Below are 18,863 nucleotides of genomic sequence, written 5' to 3'. Positions count from 1 at the left end.
ATGGAAGAAAAGCCTTAGTAAATCAGGCCCTATATCAGCATGGCAAATCATAAAACCCTCTTGTTCGGCTAATAGCTTTTTGGACACCTTTGTGTGGCTCACAATAAGGAACAGAGCAGCAGCCCCACTGAATTTGCTTACACAGGAAAAGTGCGGCATTTCCAATATTGGCATGATCTGTGCTGAAAAGAGAGTGGCTGAGTGTAGTGGCTTTTCTTCATTTTGTGAGCATGCATGCACCACAGGAAGAATTCCTGCTTTAAGCCAATTCAGCTTATCCTGTAGAAACAAAATTCATATCTAAATATATTGGCACACAATTAGCCCTGGTCTTTGACTTGTATGCAATCATGGGTACCCTTGAAATGGACAACTGTTAAGGGATTATCAAAACCCAAAGTTGAGTTATGAAATAATGAGATTTTTAAGGCTGTACTTACTTGGCATTTTTCCTGTCTTCCAAGGCAGCGGTGTCAACATGTAGCCTTCTTTGTAGGATACAATTGTCAAACTCAGGCCCAGCTTGTAGGGAACTTTGATTAGCACTGCTCCATTGTTTCCTGTGACTGTCGAGTTTGTCTTGGTGTAGTTCACAAACACCTCTACGACCGCCTGGCGCAGGTATTGATGGCTGATGATGTCATTTACTTGAACTTTCAGTGTAAACATGGATACTACAAAACAAGAACATGGGAGAATGGGCAAAAACGGCATTTCAACGCATCTCTCCAAATACTTCCCATTTGGAACTGTGGAAATGTGACTGCTCAGCAATACTGTACAGTGCTAAGTCAAAAATTCCCCTGTAAATTAAGTTTTACCTTTTGTTTTTATTGGTGAGCTCTTTCAGGGTCATGTGCTCCCTGCTGGTCTCTGATATTCCTACTCTTCAGTCTTTGGAAGTAAATATTCTTTTTGAAATCGAAATGAACTACAGTATTTTCCTTTTTATTTGTGGCTTTAACGCCTTTGTAGAAACTCTAGAGTAAGTATTCACTGACTTTGGGGGCTTATGTTTTGAGAGCAGCTCTCTGTCTGATTTCAAAGGAGGAGCAATTTCCACCCAGAGCGCTAGTTTCAAAACACAAGCACCAGATAGGACCTTGCCAAATTAACGAACTGGGTAGGAAAAGGACATGTGAAATTTAATGTGGAGAAATGCCACATCTCAAAAAGAGAACTATAGAAGGTACAAGGAAGGGAAACAGAAGTGATAAAGAGAATGCAACAGGGCTCCCTTTAGGGCTATTCAGCTTGGAAAAGAAACACATGATAGAGATTTATAAATCATGAGTGTGCTGGCATGGGTAAATAAAGGGCAATTATCTACTCTTTCAAATAATACTACAATAAGGGGACACTCTACGAAACCGACAACCAGCAGATTTAAAGCAAATTGTAGAAAGTACTTTTTCACTCAATGTGCAATCAAGCTGTTCAATCTATTGCCAGAGGATACGGTGAAGGTGACCAGCAGAGCACAGGGATTAAAAGAGGTTTAGATATGTTCCTGGAGGAAGAGTCCATAAAACATTATTAGCCATGCATTTCAAAGGCAATGAGGTGCACCAGAGTTTTATCCACCTAAAGAACAAGGTAACTTAATGCTATAAACAGGATAACATATTAGAAAACAAGTTAAAAATGTATACTGGATGATGTCCAAACAGTGTATTTCCCTGGTAAAGATGCTGTTTCCATATGCATACACATAAATCTGATGACAATAAAACACTATTTTCAAGCAAGAGTTCACTCACAAGTGCAGAGCCAAAGAAACCTCTTGAAAAGAGGGAGCTGCCAGAATACAGAGTGATCGGTCACAGTGTCTTGGAGCTAAGGCATCAAGAGCTATTTTACTGACATTTCATACACAGTTTTGTAATGAGAACTTTTCCAGATACCAGAACATATGTCGAAGCCTCTGATTTTTACAGATAATGGAAGTTTTTGAATAAAGGGACTTTGGATATAAGATACCCTACTCTATAAGTCCTGGCTCAGGACAAAGAACGCCAACCTGCAAAAAATCTACCATATTCAATGAATTTCTTTGGTTATGCACTACTGTATCTCACGAGTCACAGATCAGACCACATCAAATAAAAAGACACAAATCCACTGATTAAAAGTGGACATTTTGACCTTCTGTGTTTTATATATTTATTTTATTTAGCTATGGGTATAAAAAAAACAATTAGAAAATGCACAAATCGGCCACGTGCGTAAAAAACAGGGGTTACGCGCGTGGCCGGTCCTTGCGCGTGCTGTGCATTTTCAAAGAGGCCCAGCCATGCGCGTAACAAGTGCTGGGCCCAGAGAAAAGGGGCGGGGAGGGATGAGATTGGAGGCGGCCAGTACAGCGGCCATTTGTCACTGTGCCGGGGAAGCGCCCGCCAGCAGCCTGCCAGCGCGTGCAAGTTGCTACTGCTCCTGAAGGGAGAAAAAGGTTAAATAAAAAATTGGGGGCTAGCTAGGATAGGGATAGGGGGCAGGGAAGAGAAGAGAGGAGAGGGGAAGAGGAAGGAAGGTCAGTTAGGTGGGTTGGAAAGTTCCCTCCCAGTCCGCTCCTTAATTGGAGCGGACTGGGAGGGAACTGGGAGAGGCTCGATATCATTGCTGCGTGTACTTTTATAAAATTAGGCCCCCCCCTTTGTGTGCCGCCCATAGATGCGCTCGCGGATTATAAAATCTGGCGCGCGTGTGCACATGGCCCACGGATTTTAAAACATGCGCGCACTGGCGCACACGTTATAAAATCAGCACATGCACGTGTGCGTGCCGGGAAGCGTGTGCACATGGACATGCGTGCACCTTTTAAAATCTACCCCAATGCGAACCAAACTGGGTGCCTGATTCACTAAGACATTTCTCCCATTCTGTGTCTATGGGAAAATGCCTTGACGAATCAGGCCCTGGAAATGGGAACAGAAGCACAGTAACCTAGAAACATTAGAAATTGATTGCACAAATAGACCAAAAGGCCCATACAGTCTGCCCAGCAATCTCATTTTGTATTGGACCCACAGACATTTAGTCCGGGCCCATTTTTTTGTCACTAGGGTTCCAATTCGATGCTGTATATTATGTAATGTGCATGAGTGCCTGTGTGGGTTTCTGTGAGAGAGTGTGCCTGTGCCTGCGCATGTGTGCCTGTGTATATGTGTGTGAGAGGGGTTAAAGATTGTGCACTCTCCTCTAATCCACGACAGGATGACTAGAAATCTATAGTTCCCAGGTATGGAAAGTGGGAGATTTTTAAAATCCTTATTAGTTTTAATTATTGGATATTATGTGATGTGTCTGCTGTTTTGAAATATTTTATTGATATTTAGGAAATTTTAAAATTATATAATGGGGGAGGGGTACCAAAGGAAGTATCTGCCCCTAGTGCTAAATACATTAGGTACCCCACTGCTTTACAGTAAAGCCTGTAGCAATAGGCTCTTGTGCTATTAAAATGTTTTACGAGAGTACAATCCCTCATGAGGTAGATTAGACAGGTCTTGATGTTCTGAAACATCTACATTCCTTCGAATGCATTTGTATTAATCCACACAGTACTCAAAACAAATTATAGAGGGGAGGGGAGGAGAATGTTATATTCGACCACATAAGCAGCCAAGGCAATGAACTTTCTGACAGGAATGTGGACAAAGTCACAATACAAGAAACTCATTTTGCTGACCACTCTGGCTCCTAAGCCTAGATCTTCAGGTATCAACTTATTAAAGGTAAAGATGATAACATATGACCTTGTCACTTAGATTAAGGAAGGCCTTATTAAAGTTATATATAAAATCTGGGTGGGATGGAGCCATCAGACTGCACCCAAGGGAACATAGGAAATGTTGTGATGCTTACAGTTCCCATCACATCAGCACAACAGAAGAAAGATGAACCCTATCTGCTCTCAGTTACTCCTCGCAGAGAATTTCCCACCTGAGTTCCAGGGCTCCTTGTGTGTGTGTGTGTGTGGGGGGGGGGGGGGGGGGGGGGGGGGGGGGATGGGGAGGCTTAGCCTCAAGGCCCTTTTGTACTAAGCACTATACAAAGCCCTTTACCCTCTTTATCTCTTGCCTGTTACTCACATGGAAGACAGTTCCACCCTCTTCCACTCCACATTTTTCACATCTTCTCCCCACTGTAGAATGGTTAAAATAAAGTCCCAATAACTGATCAGAAAGAAGGTCCCAACTCTCATTCCTTTCCTGAAATCTTCTTAAATATTTTAGACCACCTAAATACAGTACCAGTGGGCACTATCCTCTCCATTGTAGCTCACTTGAGTCAGTAGTAAACACAGTTCTCAAAAATCTCCGGCTCCTTCCCTGTAGCAAGGGACAGGACTCCACTTCTCAGATGTAACCTGCATTCCTCAGGCTCTTCCCAGGTGAAAGATACCTCTTCCCAAAAGAATGGAAACTGATTCCCTGACACCAAAGGCACTCACTTCCAGGTGGAACAAGTAATAATCTTTCATTCCAAAAATAGGGGAAATGAACCTGAGACAGGAGGGGTGGAAAAAACTTCCATTCCCCAATTTGAGGAGAAAGTAACTGATAGGAAAACAACTGAAGGTCGAAACTCCTCTGCATGGGGTCACTGACGGGTCTATACCCTGGAGAAATAATAGAACACTGCCAGAGCCTTCCCTACCCCTTGATCTAATCTTGCGCAGGGATACCCCAATTCTCTGTGAAGCGGTATCAAGGCTCTCACAGGGAAAATCTCAAAACTTGGATCAAAAAGAAAAAACCCAGCTTCAAATGAGTCGATCTGTCTGGCTGGCTTTAAAGAGAAAAAAAACAACTAGCTTCTCTCTTCATTAAGTTACAAAAAGAAACAGACAAAAGGCACAGAGCTCCTACCTCTAGGAAATCCAACTAAAATTTGACGATCCTAAGATGATGCCTAGTGGTGATAAACAGCTAGAGTAAACCACCTGCAACTCTTAGACAGGGGAGCAAAACCCAAACCTCTCTTCAATAAATCTCCCCATGCTAATTACGGTAGTATATTCCTTCTGGTAAGGAAACCAAGATTATGAATGCTATTCCTGACTTGTGAATCTTGTGTTTGAAACCTGAAAAGTACATCAACTGCATACCCTCTCACAGGCTGTAAGTACCACCACAACAATTAATGTTAGGCCCCCTTATCTATTCTGTTTTCTTCTGTGATGTATCTGAATATCACCTATGCGAAATCTGATTACCAGGGATTGTAGACTGGAAAGCAAAAAGAATACTTTGTAATCATGGGACTGAAAGCAAGTCATGGAAGCACCATAGCCTAGTCCCACAACTATTAAAAAAAAAAAAAAAGAAGAAGAAGAGGAAAATGAACAGAGTTTTAAGCAAAATACGTTTTCCTGTACACAGAAACAAAATATGATTGCACGCAAAAGGCTGTACAGTTCGGGGATATCCATCCTCATTTTGACTCTTAACCTCTGGGGTCTCAGGTCTCATAGGAATCTGTACCATTGCCTGTTCTGTTCAATATCTTCCTCCAGTCACTAGCTCAGCTGATTCAGTTTTTAACTTAAAAGTCTACATTTACACCAATGATGTACAGCTTCTCCTACCTATGGACCCAACCCCACCAACAGCTATGTCAAAGGTAACTGCATATCTCATAGCTATTCAAGAATGAGCAAAAAGCAACAAACAAACTTCATATGAACCCAAGTAAAATGGAGTCTGTGGGTTCCACATGCGAGTGGGCAGGTTTCCAACTTTAAAATCCCCTCTGGAAATTGAGAACACCCTCCAAAATTACAGGTCAGGAGCCTCAGGATCCTGCTGAACTCGGCATTAACTGTGCTTCTCCAAATCCAATCAACATTTAAAAGCTGTTGCTTCCGTCTATGACAACCATGGAAACTCCATCATTGAGAAAGCGAGTTTGGTCACAGTGCTCCATGCGGGATAACCTCATGGCTGAATTACTCTAATGTAGTTTATAACGGGCAGCACCCATTAAAGGCCAGGCAGAATAGCCAGGCTTTCCCCCCTGCTTCCTGAATTGGAAGTGGTGCTCAGATACGTGAGGCCTTCCTGGGAAGGCATACCAGACGGTGGGTGCTGCTCCTGAGAAGGCCCACTACTGGGTATCAAACCTTTTTTTATTCTTTCCATGATGGTAAAATTAAGAAGGCTCCTTGGGTGATTCTTAAAAGACAAACAGGGGCATATTGTCTTTTAGGGAGCCTTGAAGATTAGAATCAGGGCCTTACATTTTAGTCCTGTAGAGAAACTGAAACTAGCGTACTTTTTGTAGGATGGGTGTGAGGTGATCCTATCACTGGCAGCCCTCTAATGGTCATGCCACGGTGTTCTGGATTACCTGAAGTTGGTGTAAATCCTTTGATACTGACTACCTGGACACGAATTGCTGGACTCAGGGTTTTCCTTGGTTGCTAGTATGGTAATTAATAAGCAATAATAGCTTGTGATGTCTAATGTTTGGGTGCTTCCCAGGTACTTGTCACCTGGATTGGCCACTGTTGGAAACAGGATGCTGGGCTTGATGGACCCTTGGTCTGACCCAGTATGGCAAATCTTATGTTCTTATGTTCTTCACAACCAGGGCCTCTATTTTTTTCTTTCAGCACTCCCCTCCCCACTGCATCAGCCCTTGGGAAATGACAGGAGGGGAGGAGCTGCAATAGGAGCAGAGTAGCTCTGCTCTGCTCCTCTCTGTTTTCTGCAGAGCACTGGCCAATGGAGTAACAAGGGAGAATACAGAAAAGCATCTACCTAGTAATTATCCATAACATTAACTATCCTGTATCCTATAATTTTAAATTACTGTTATTAGCTCTTTTTGTCCTTTTAACCACTTTGGGGCAGATTTTCAAAGGGGTACGCGCGTAACCCCCGAAAAGCTGCCCCTTCCACCCCCTGCGCGCGCTGAGCCTATGTTGCATAGGCTCGGCGTTGCGCGCAAGCCCCGGGACGCGCGTAAGTCCCGGGGCTTTCCTGGGGGGTGTGTTGCGGCTGGCGCATCATCGGGGGCGTTCTAGGGCAGAGCCGCAGGTGTGGTTCCGGCCCAGGGGCGTTCCGAGGGCATGGACGTGGCCTCCAGATAGAGGCAGGCTGGAGGGAACAGAGGCAGGGAACAGAGGCAGGCTGCGCGGCTCGGCGCGCGCAGGCTGCCGATTTTGCGCAGCCTTGCACGCACCGACCCCAGATTTTAAAAGATATGTGCGGCTACATGCGTATCTTTTAAAATCCAGCGTACTTTTTAAAAATCTGCCCCTTTATGTATTACTTTGGCAACAAATGTACAAATTGTGTCATGATAAAGTGTCCTGAATCTAAATCTCAGAAAAGCCCCAGTGGTGCCTCTCCCTTTTTCAGCCTCCTTATCCCATGCCATGATGGGGGCAGAGGAGGTCCTGCTCTCGTACGCCTGCTACCTGCAGGCGGTGAGGATGGGAAGGGGGAAGGATCGGGCTGTGACTGAACCCTGAAGACAGATGCAGAGGATTGGCCTACCCTTTGGGGGGGGGGGGGGGGGGGCGGCGGCACTGGATAGTTGCCCTGACTTTTCCCAGTCCACTCCCCACTTCAGGGATGGCGCTGCATCTGAGTACTGGCACCTTTCTTTCTATAAAAAACCAAAAACATTGATCATAATTAAGGATCCCTTGTACTTATCCCGAGCTTTCTTGAATTCTGCTGCTCTTTTAGGCCTCCTTCACTTCCCCTGGAACACTTTTCCAGATATTCACCACCTTTTCGATGAAGAAAGAGTATTTAGTGTTACTCCTGAATTTATCTTCTTTGAGTTTTATATCTTACTCTCCTGTTCAAGAAAATTCCTTCCCACTGAAAAATGTTTGCTTCTTGTGACTATTTATACCCTTCAGATATATGAATGTCCCAATCCCTTTTTGAAGATTGCACCATTTTGGTGCCCATTCTCTGGATTGCCTCCGGTCTTTCAGAGGTCAAGCCTCCAGATTTGGATACAATACTCCAGATGAGGACTCACCAATGACTTGCACAGAGGCCTTATCACTTCCTTTTATTCCCCACTGGTTATACCTTTCATTAGGCACCCTAGCACTCCCCCGGATCTGGCCACTGCCTTGTCGCAATGTTTTGGTGCCTTGACATCAGGTATGATCACCCTAAGGTGTCACTCCTCCTTGGAGCACATCAGTAACTCAATCCCCCATCCCATCCCATCCCATACTGTTCCCTTTCATTTTTGCACCCCAAATGCATGACCCTGCACTTTTTTTTGCATTGAATCTGAGTTGCCAAGCACTCAACCGCTCCTCAAGATTTCTAAGACCGTTTCCTATTCTGTCTGTTCCATCAGGAGTGCCCTCTCTGTTGCAGATCTTAGCAGTGCCAGCAAAAAGATATACCTTTCCTGCTAACCTCTCTGCAATATCAGGCTGGAAGATATTGAACAGAACTGGCTCCAGGACACCCTACTGATCATCTCTCTTTCCTTGGGGTGAACTCTATTTACCATTACCCTCTGTTTCCTATTGCTCACCCAGTTTCTTATCCAATGAACTACTTGGGGTCCATCCATAGGGTGCTCATTTTATTTATGAGCTTCCTATACAGGCTAGGGTCAAAAGATTTACTGAAATCCAAGATCAATTTCCTTCTGGTAAAACCATGTTGCCTTGGATCTCGCAACTTTATGAAGTGAGCATAGTTCTCAAAAGTTAGTACAATAAGAGGGCATCCCTTATAATTTATTTGTTGACCCTTATTTTTATGTATTTAAGTGGACTGACATAGCAACTACATGACTTTTCTGAAGTATGAAAATGTAATGGCTATTTGTCATAATCCTAACAATCTTGATTACCTACAGAATAAACTAATCCTTACAAAATATCACACCAATGAACCTCCCATCCTATGGACCGGATTTTAAGAATTGTGCGTGGGCGTAGATTTGCACGTGCAACCCAGCGCGCACAAATCTATGCCCGATTTTATAACATGCGCGCGCATGTTATAAAATCCAGGGTCGGCGCGCGCAAGGGGTTACACAATTGTGCAACTTGTGCGCACCGAGCCACACAGCCTTCCTCCGTTCCCTCTGAGGCCGCTCCGAAATCGGAGCGGCCTCGGAGGGAACTTTCCTTCCGCCCCCTCACCTTCCCCTCCCTAACCCGCCCCACAGCCCTACCTAAACCCCCCCTTACCTTTAACTCATAAGTTGCGCCTGCCTCCGGGCAGGCATAGGTTGTGCGCGCCGGCCAACGGCCAGCCCGCGATCCCAGGCACAGCGATCCCAGGCACAGCGGCAAATGGCTGCTGTGCCTGGAGGCTCCGGCCCCACCCCGTCCCGCGCGCATGTTATAAAATTTCGGGTCAGCACGCACAAGGGGGGTAGACTATTGCAATTACACGTGGCGACACATCGGGGCCTTCCCCAGTTCACTCCCAGTCTGTTCCAACCCCCTAGCCTAACCTTTCTTCCCCTTCCCCTACCCTGCCCTTCCCCTATCCTAAATACCCCCAAATTTGTTATCTTATGTTTTGCTCCCGCTTCTAAGCAGGAGCAAGTTGTGGGCGCCAGCACCCTGCTGGCGCAGCAGCAAATGGCCGCTGTGCCGGGCACCTCTAGCCACGCCCCACCCCCCGGACCGCTCCTTTGGCTAGCCCCGGGACTTACATGCGTCCCGGGGGTTTAAGCGCGTGGCCGGGCCCTTTGAAAATTGGCCCAGCGTGCATAAGGCCCGGCCACTCGCGTAAATCCCAGGTTTTTTACTCGCATAAGTTTTTAAAATCCGGCCCTTAGTAAACAAGCTTGGCACGAAAACCTGATTTCAGAAGGAACATAAAATTAACACTAGATCAATAGACGTTCTTTGCTCTTCTCTGTGGTATATTTACACATCAGTTTGGGAAATAAAATAGGTCACAAAAAAAAAAAGAAAAATGATATTTGATAAGCATGGATTAAAAGAAGTCAAAGCAAGCACTGTAAAATAGACCTGCAACTATATAAAGAAAAGAAATTGCATAGAGCAATATTCTAAGTATAATATTTTACTGTTTATTGCAGCGGCATGCCATTTCTTATGCAAATAGAAAGTACAATAAAATGCAGTTGTATGGACCAACAGACTTATCAGACTCTGGCTTGAGTTATCACATCTGTGCACTTACTGACTCTGTGTATTAATGAGACTTATTTTATCACTCTATAGTGAAACAGACTTCCTTAAAGATCATTTGTAATCAACCTCTCTTTTTTTTTTCAGAGAAGGCCTAACAAAATGATAGTTCATGCGTTTAATGGTTCAATTTACTCTGAATAGGATGGATTTTGAAAAACTGAGAACCGAGGACACAGAAAAATGATGAGGCTTGGGCTCTGACTGGTTACTCACAGACGCTGAGAGCTGCAGAAGCATGAATGTGATCAGAATGTTCTTTTCTAAGCGTTTACTCAAATTTAGGCTTTATTCTTCTCTGTGGTATCTGGAGATGCTATTATTCGCCAGGCTAGGGATGCATCTAAACAAAGCAATCTTTCTAGGCAATTAAAACCAAGGACTTCATAAGTGGATATCAAAAAAATATCCATTATGACAGCTTCAGACAGTCAGCTACTCGGGTCATCATTCAAACTAACAACAAATGCCATAGATATGGCTCTCTGTCTGGGGATTATACGACTTCTCACTTCACTTCAGAAGCACCCCACACAGCTCTTATCTGGGAAAACAGCGGTTTCAGTCCTTGGGATGACCAAACCTGTTAAGATCAGGACGGACAGCAAAGTCCCAATCGTCAAATTTCTTTCTGATTTAATCTGACCACGCGCTCTTGCTCTACAGAACTGTTAAAACTAAAATGTATTCAAAGATAAAATAAGGACTTAGGATCCCAGTTTATCCTGCCACAAGAATCCTTACAAAGCACCAGTATCAAACCAAGGCCTAGATTCATCAAAATGCTATAAATTTCACATGAATAATGCCCGCGATAAGGAAAAAGGGGCCTGGCTAGGATAACTTTAGGGTTACCGCACTGCGCGCTATTTTAGTGCTTTGCATAGGTATTCTATTGCAATCCGTGTTCAATTTATTGCACCGAATAACCCTGCAAGTTCATTGTTTATGTGGGGAAAATTATCCAGCAGAATTTCTTTCCTCAGCAAACTGACCAGTAGCAATGGCAGATTTTCCAGATGTGTGACTAATATGCTTAGAACATATAATTAGTAGGAGCCATCCATCCCTTCAGGCCCTCCCTCCAGGAGGCTTTCGATTGGGTGACTCAGTGCTATTTAGCCCGGCCATTTTAACACTCGGGGCGGGGGTTCAGTTAGAGAGAGAGCAGCTGCAGAGTGAACATGTATTTTCTCCACACTCTGGTAGGGCCTCCCGGCAAAATAAACTCGGTGCATGCAGGAGCAGATTTTCGGGATTATGCGCGTAATATACGCGCGTAACCCTTTGAAAATCCACCCCTATATATTTTGGCATGGAAATTAACTCCAGACACATCTTAAAATCTCTGATACCAATTTATTAGATTTAGGGGTGGATGCCCAATTTTCCAGTCTCACAAGGTCTTCCTGCAATTTATCACAATCTGCTTGTGATTTAACTACTCTGAACAATTTTGTATCATTTGCAAATTTGATTACCTCACTCGTCGTATTTCTTTCCAGAATATTTATAAATATATTGAAAAGTAAGGGTCCCAATACAGATCCCTGAGGCATTCCACTGTCCACTCCCTTCCACTGAGAAAATTGTCCATTTAATCCTACTCTCTGTTTCCTGTCTTTTAGCGAGTTTGCAATCCATGAAAGGACTTCGCCACCTATCCCATGACTTTTTACTTTTCCTAGAAGCCTCTCATGAGGAACTTTGTCAAATGCCTTCTGAAAATCCAAGTATACTATATCTACTGGTTCACCTCTATCCACATGTTTATTAACTCCTTCCAAAAAAGTGAAGCAGATTTGTGAGGCAAGACTTGCCTTGGGTAAAGCCATGCTGATTTTGTTCCATTAAACCATGTCTTTCTATATGTTTTGTGATTTTGATGTTTAGAACACTTTCCACTATTTTTCCTGGCACTGAAGTCAGGCTAACCGGTCTGTAGTTTCCCGGATCGCCCCTGGAGCCCTTTTTAAATATTGGGGTTACATTTGCTATCCTCCAGTCTTCAGGTACAATGGATGATTTTAATGATAAGTTACAAATTTTTACTAATAGGTCTGAAATTTCATTTTTTAGTTCCTTCAGAACTCTGGGGTGTATACCATCCAGTCCGGATGATTTACTACTCTTCAGTTTGTCAATCAGGCCTACCACATCTTCTAGGTTCACCGTGATTTGATTCAGTCCATCTGAATCATTACCCATGAAAACCTTCTCCATTACGGGTATTTACGAAGGCTTTTCTCCCATTCTGTGGCTATTTATGTATTTATTTATTTATTTATTTGTATTTATTTAAAATGCTTATATACCGCACCCTCCAAAGTTCGGGGCTGTTTACAGTAAAAACATACATAAAGTTAAAAAGAATAAAAACAAACATAATAATAACATAATATAAAAGGAACAAAGTTAAAATAAGCAAAAAAGAAAATATAAAATAAACTTGTAATAGGGAAGAAGAGGAGGGGAAAATGAAAGTAAGATGAAAAAGAAGTGGAGAATCTAGAGAGGAGATAATGGAGCGTCAAACAGAGAATAAGTCAGAAAAAATGTTATTCTGGGAAAGCACATTTGAAAAGGTGCGTTTTTAGTGTCTTTTTGAATTCCTTAGGGTCGGCTAAAAGACGGAACAGGGAGGGATAAAGGTTCAGTAAATGAAGCCCCAAGTTTTCTAAGCCTGAGAACAGCGGCAAAAGAGCACCAAATCTGCATATCAGTATAAACTCAGAGTTCTTATTAGAAGTAAAATATGTTTTACATTTTTATCAGTTGAAAAAGTGTATCATGGAAAATTTGTATTCATCTTTTTGCCTTGGACCAGAAGAGGTTGGGAAAAAGTCATGTAGATTCATGAACAAATTTGCAAATAGTTAATATAACATCCCTGGACTGCCTTAGACTATCTAAATCGGCCAACTTACATCATAAGGGATACGTGCTTTACATTAGATGCCTCCCCACACCTCCTCCAAGTGCCAGCAGCTCGGAGCTACCTTTCCCCCAAGCAGTTGTCAATTATTAATTTATTTTATGTATCATCATTTATTAATTGCTTTACAGATAAAAGATTATTGCCCAAAATGAAGTACAAAAGTAGCACATAATATTACAATAATTACATAACAAAACCATATCATAAAACTTAAAAAAATAAAATACCAAGACTTACAAATATATAAAAACAGCCCTTCATATCCAGCTTTTACCCCCATCATTTTGTCCCAATTAACTTCAACAGAACACCTGCTAGGCCATCCAGGGCAATCTCATGTCCTTCCCACCCACATTTGGATTCAGAGCCTCAGCAGAGAAATCCCTGCTGAGGCTAAAGCGATAGCTTTAGAAAATAACCCCCTAAATGTTTTTTGTATTATGTATTAATAATTTTTGTATTTTTTTGTTTATGTATTTATCATTATGAGTATTTTAATGGCAAAGCCATAATTGAGAATTGAGGTATATAAGTTGAGTGAATAAATATTGTTTACATAGGCTGCACGAGAATCCAGCCTGATAAGAGTCTAAAAAATGCTTCCCAGCTGCTGATACATCCATCTGATACCCAATAGGAGAAGCATTGATATCAGCTCATCCACCCAATGTATAGGCACTCACTCAGCTGAGTCAGTCTGGCAGGCTACATGCTTCTTGTGGTGACTTGGTGGTGGCAGGGGAAACTTCTGGATGGGCCTGAGAGACCTAAGAGGCAGATGATCAAAGAACAGCCATGCTGGTGTTGGAGGCTGTTTGGATTATTGCAGGACCTTGTGGTTGGAAATAGGAAGGGTGCTGGATGTAAGCTAAAAAGGAGATCTAGCTAGCCAGGAAGGTGTACAATGGAGGAAGCAATATCCATTATACTAAATGGGTAGATGGAGAGGTAGCCTAGTGATTAGAATAGTGGAGTACAAACGAGGGTTCAAAGCCCACTGTTGTTCTTTGGGCAAGTTATTTTACTCTCTGTTGCCTCAAGAACAAATTTAGATTATAAGCCCTCAGGGGAGAGAGAAATACCTACAGTACCTCAATGTTATTCACTCTGAAGTGCCAAAAAACAGAAAATAAATAAATATGTCCTTGGCTGCGTGCATAGGAATAACGGCGCAGCCTGGATAGATCAATCAGTCTTTTTCTGCCATCATCTACTAAGTTACTATGGCGCAGATATTCAAGTCCGTCAAGTGGGTAAAAATAACTGCATACATTTACCCCAGTTATCTTTAGCCAGATATTCAGCCACATATACTCAGCTAATTCTGCAGCTGAAGATCCAGCTAAATCTACTCGCTCAGTGAATTGGAGAGAGGACTTACCCCCGTCCTACTGGAGCTGGCGCCACAGTTTTCATCGTATGATGCTCTTTGATGCGGCTGCGATGCGATCATCTCCCCGTCATAAGAAACGTTTCTTGGATATTTGGGACTCCTATCTGCAATCCCTCCCACAACGTTCTCGCAGTTCTATTCTCAATGAGTGACGCCCAGTTGACACGTCCATGAACGTTTCTCTCGTGATATTAGAAGTGGACACTATTACCGCATGTGTGGACACTGGATTTTTTCCTCTTGGGAGGTTGGGTTTGGGTGGGGGTGATTGGGGGAGCGAGAGGGAGGGGAATGTTCCGATTTGATTATAATTCTTTGTTGCTGGAGAGTGGTCCAGAAACCCACCACTCTCTATTTATTGTACTGTTGTTTATAAAAACAATAAAAATCGTTTTAAACATAAATCTACTCGCTCAAAATTTATGTGGGTAAATTTAGTCATTTAGCGTGGAATATCATGCTGGCCAATTAAATTCTGAAAAAGATGATCTGGGAATTCCTCCAGTTTTACCTGGCTACATTTGTGCAGTTTGCAGTTGTATCTGCACAAATTCAGGCAATTAGAGTGGCCAGATTTTTAACCAGTTAGATTTACTGGTAAATCTTTTGAATAATGCGCCTTGTGTTGAGGAAAGCAACCCTAGGGTAAGTGTTGAGACAATAGTATGAAAGAAAAATTTAAATGAATCTGTTCCTGCTGCATATATCTAATGGACCTCTGGTGTCTACTAAGGGTGTGCATTTGTTGGAATGAACCAAAAATAGCCTCCCTTGAAAATATTAATTTTCAGATATTTTTGTATTCATGGCATAAATATGGGCCTCCCATCAGCCCTGGAAACCCCCTTCCTACTCTAGCAAAACCCTAAACCCAGACCTGCCTGGCTGGGCCTCCCCAGGCCCCTCTGACCCCCTACTCCAGGCTTCATAAAAAAAGAATCTGGGCCGGCCGGAGCCTGCGCAAGCCCCATCCTCATTTAAACTTGCCAGGGAGCTCCCACCCTGGCCCTCATTTACCCCCTGCTTGGATCCTGAACTGTGTAAAGCAGGGAATACATCTTTTTTATACAAGATAAATATATCCTGAATAAACAAAGAGCAGGAGCTCCCGCCTGGGTCCCAGCCCTTTAAAAAATGATGTCATCTGCCCCTAGAGGAGGAGTGCCCAACTCATGTCAATGCAGCGCCTTCCTCCGGCACAGCCTGTGCCACTTTGATGTATGGCCATACGTCATCATATTGGCACCAGCATGGAAGGCACCAAAGTGATGTCACTTCACTGCAGGGCCAGATTTAGGAACAGGCAATACAGGCATGTGCCTTGTGTACGAAATTATGAAGATGCCCCAAAACCTGCATTACCCATCCCGCTGCTCTCTGCTTTCCAGGGGGGAGGGGAAGGAGGGAACCTCTTGCCTTCAGTCCTCTGCTTAAGGGACACTGTCATCTTAATTCCAGACTGCTTCGGTGCCATCGTCCAGGCGGATGGTGCCATTTTTAAAGGGCTGGAACCTGAGTGGGAACAATTGGGGATTGCTCCTGTCCATTTTTATTTTGGATCCTCCAGGAAGGGGGTAAGTGGGAGCTTTCTGACCCCACAAAGTTTAAATGGTGGAAAGGGAAAGGAGGGGTTGCAGGCCAAATTTGGTCGTTTTTTTAACCAGGAGTGGGGGAGCCCAGTCAAGCAGACTCAGGCTTAAGTTGTGCTGGGTGGAAAAGGGATTTCCAGGGCCACAGGATGCTTTTTTTTTTTTAATTTTATTGGGTCATTTTTTAATGGGGGGTTTTTTTCAGTTTGGCAAATTAATCAAGCTACAAAAAATGAAAAACATGAAACAAACTGAAAAATGCCTTCCCTCCAAGCAAAAAAGAAATGAAAAATTGTGTGTGTAGGGGGGGGGGGGGAGGGGAGGCAAATCATTACATCATTAGTGTGTACCCTAATAAATATGCAATCCAGCTTCATGTTAATCTCCTAAAGTCTCTGGAATCCCATTTCAGCAGCATCCACAAACGTATACACAAAACAGCATCTCAGTCTTATGCAGTAACCTAGTTTTCAACTCCAGCAGCATCCTGGCAAACAGTTTTGCAAAAAGAACAACAAAAGCAAGACTTTCTGAGGGCTACCCAGCACAAAAGTGATTTGACAAATCATGCATGACCTCCTAGAAATAGAATGGAAAGCAGAACACATTGCCACTCCCAAATACTTTTCAGTCCCCCCCCCCCCCTTCCCAAAATACCCATAAATTAAAATAAACCTGGTTTTAGAGAGGAGTCCTCTTGCCCTGGGCGTCATGGCCTCCTATTTCTCACTGAGCAGTGGCTAGCAGAAGGGAGAGAGCAATCTGAAAGGGAAGACTCCTGGGCTGCTGCTGTGTGCGGTACAGTACCTGAGGCTGCCATGAACAACTGCCTCCGCTGATGGCGTTGCTGCTGATGCTGCTGTTCTTGTTGGAGAGGGGCTCCCTGCTGCTGCTGGGAATCAGGTCCTTGTTGCTGCTGCTGTTGTAGCAGGGGATCAGGTCCCTGCTGCTGCTGCTGCTGCTGCTGCTGCTGAAGTTGTTGCTGGGGATCGAGTTTCCGACGCTGCTGCTGCTGCCGGGCACCCGATCCCCGTGGCTGGACGGCGAGGCTCAGGCTGTCTTTGTCCGGGTCGGCGCTGCCCGAACCCGCTGCGGCAGCGCCAGCCCGTCCGTACAACAGCAGCAGGGCGCACAGGAGCAGGGAGAGGGGAAAGCGCCTGACAGTGCCCGCCATGGCAAAAGGCGATGGCAGAAGGGAGGCATATTTTGTGCGGGAGAGATGGGGGCAGCGGGGGTGCGTGCTCAGCGTCGGGACCGCGCCATGATTTCCCGCCCGCTCTCGCCCCCCAGGCAGCGTTGCATGGAGGGCTGCAGACGAACGCGGCGAGACCCGGCCGGGGATAGACACGTCAATCATGGAGTGGGGCGGGGCGATGGCGTCATAGCCCGGCTTTCTATTCCCCACCCGTTCGCAGCACTCTCAGAGATGCTGAGCTCTGACTTCCATCTGCGCTCAGAGCTAGGAGGATGAATGCATGGATGTCATCATCACCTAGCATAAGCTTTCTTTCTTTCTTTCTTTCTTTTCTAATATTCGTTGGCGCCCTACTGTATACACCAAGCTCAGATAAAGGTGATCTCTACTCTAGTAGCTTACACTAGTGGACCATCTTAAAGTGGGACTAACGTTGGAAAGGTGAGTCCAGCGCAATACAAGAACTTATGGTAACAATTCTCATGAAATAATCCAAATTCATTTTCTTTATTACTCCACATAGGTTTAGTTTTCCTATACTATGATAGGAATGAACCTCACTCTTAAAGGAGAAGTATGTCCATTAATGATCTCGAGCCCTCAAATTTACTACTAGTGCTCATCTTAATACGTGCCTTGCGCCAAAGGGAGCTTCCCTCTGGAGCTCCTAAAGTATAATATGAAGAGATGAGGTGCCCTCATAAGTTCTTTTCTTTCAGGAAAGTGGCACTGGGATTTTGGGACTCATTTTTTCCTTTCATCTTTTCCACATTTTCTTGGGCTCTGACGCATCTCTTGCTACTTGATGATCAGGTATGTCTTCATACCTAATCCAGAATAGTCACTTAGTACAAATTTTTGATTAGCAGCTGTTCTTGTGCTTTTTTCCTTTACCATAATGTCCGCTATTCTGGCATCAGGCTTTATATTGGTTGGAATGGCCCATGTGATAAAAAAAAAAAAAACTCTTCATTCCATGCAGTTCTTGTCAGGGTCTTGTGCTCATTTTTGTTTTGATATCACAATGGTATAGTTATTACATATTTTCTGGGGATGAACCATGCTACTTATTGTAGCATGTGTCATGTCTCAGCAAGACTCTTAGTAGGAGCAAGGATATTCAACCACATCACCCCCTCGCTAATAGCTGTACACTGGCTGCCAGTACAATTAAGAATCCACTATAAAGTATTAATACTAATTTTTAACATCATCAATGACAAAAACCCCTGTTTATTAGGAGTGACTCTCCAACCATATGCACCACAGTGAACACTAAGATCACAAAACAAACGACTATTAACGGTGAGTACAACACGGAGTACACATCTAACACAAATAGATCAAATGTTTTCCATAGCGGGCGCCATGTTGTGGAATTCTCTACCAGCGTAGTTACATATGATAACAGAAAGAAAGAGTTTCAAACGTGAGCTGAAAACCTGGCTCTTGAAAAATGTGTATAATCTATCATAATATGCAGAAAATCTCAATAAAGAACTTTGATATTGTTAGATGATTGAGTGACAATTATTAAGAGAGAGTTTTAAGACAAGTCTGATTAATATGTGAATGTAACTTAT

The 18,863-nt window shown here is 43.7% G+C and overlaps 1 protein-coding gene across 2 annotated transcripts in view; it reads right to left on the bottom strand.

Moving 5' to 3' along the window:
- The window catches only part of FAM171B (family with sequence similarity 171 member B), a 43,120-nt gene extending 25,697 nt beyond the window's left edge, over positions 1-17,423 (bottom strand). The window contains exons 1-2 of one of the 2 annotated variants that reach the window (XM_029605966.1): positions 16,893-17,423; positions 441-674 (exon numbers count right to left, since the gene is read on the bottom strand). In XM_029605966.1, the coding sequence (XP_029461826.1) occupies positions 441-674; positions 16,893-17,259 (601 nt within the window). In that variant the 5' untranslated portion in view covers positions 17,260-17,423. Of the gene's footprint in view, positions 1-440; positions 675-16,760 lie in introns of both variants that reach the window. The other variant, XM_029605967.1, reaches the window with a different exon arrangement.
- Between the last annotated feature and the right edge of the window lie 1,440 nt (positions 17,424-18,863).

Source organism: Rhinatrema bivittatum, chromosome 6 (assembly GCF_901001135.1).
Source record: "Rhinatrema bivittatum chromosome 6, aRhiBiv1.1, whole genome shotgun sequence".
In the NCBI taxonomy this organism is placed as follows: domain Eukaryota; kingdom Metazoa; phylum Chordata; class Amphibia; order Gymnophiona; family Rhinatrematidae; genus Rhinatrema; species Rhinatrema bivittatum.
Note: the sequence above shows the minus strand (reverse complement) of the source record. Positions and strands in the feature narration are given on the sequence as shown.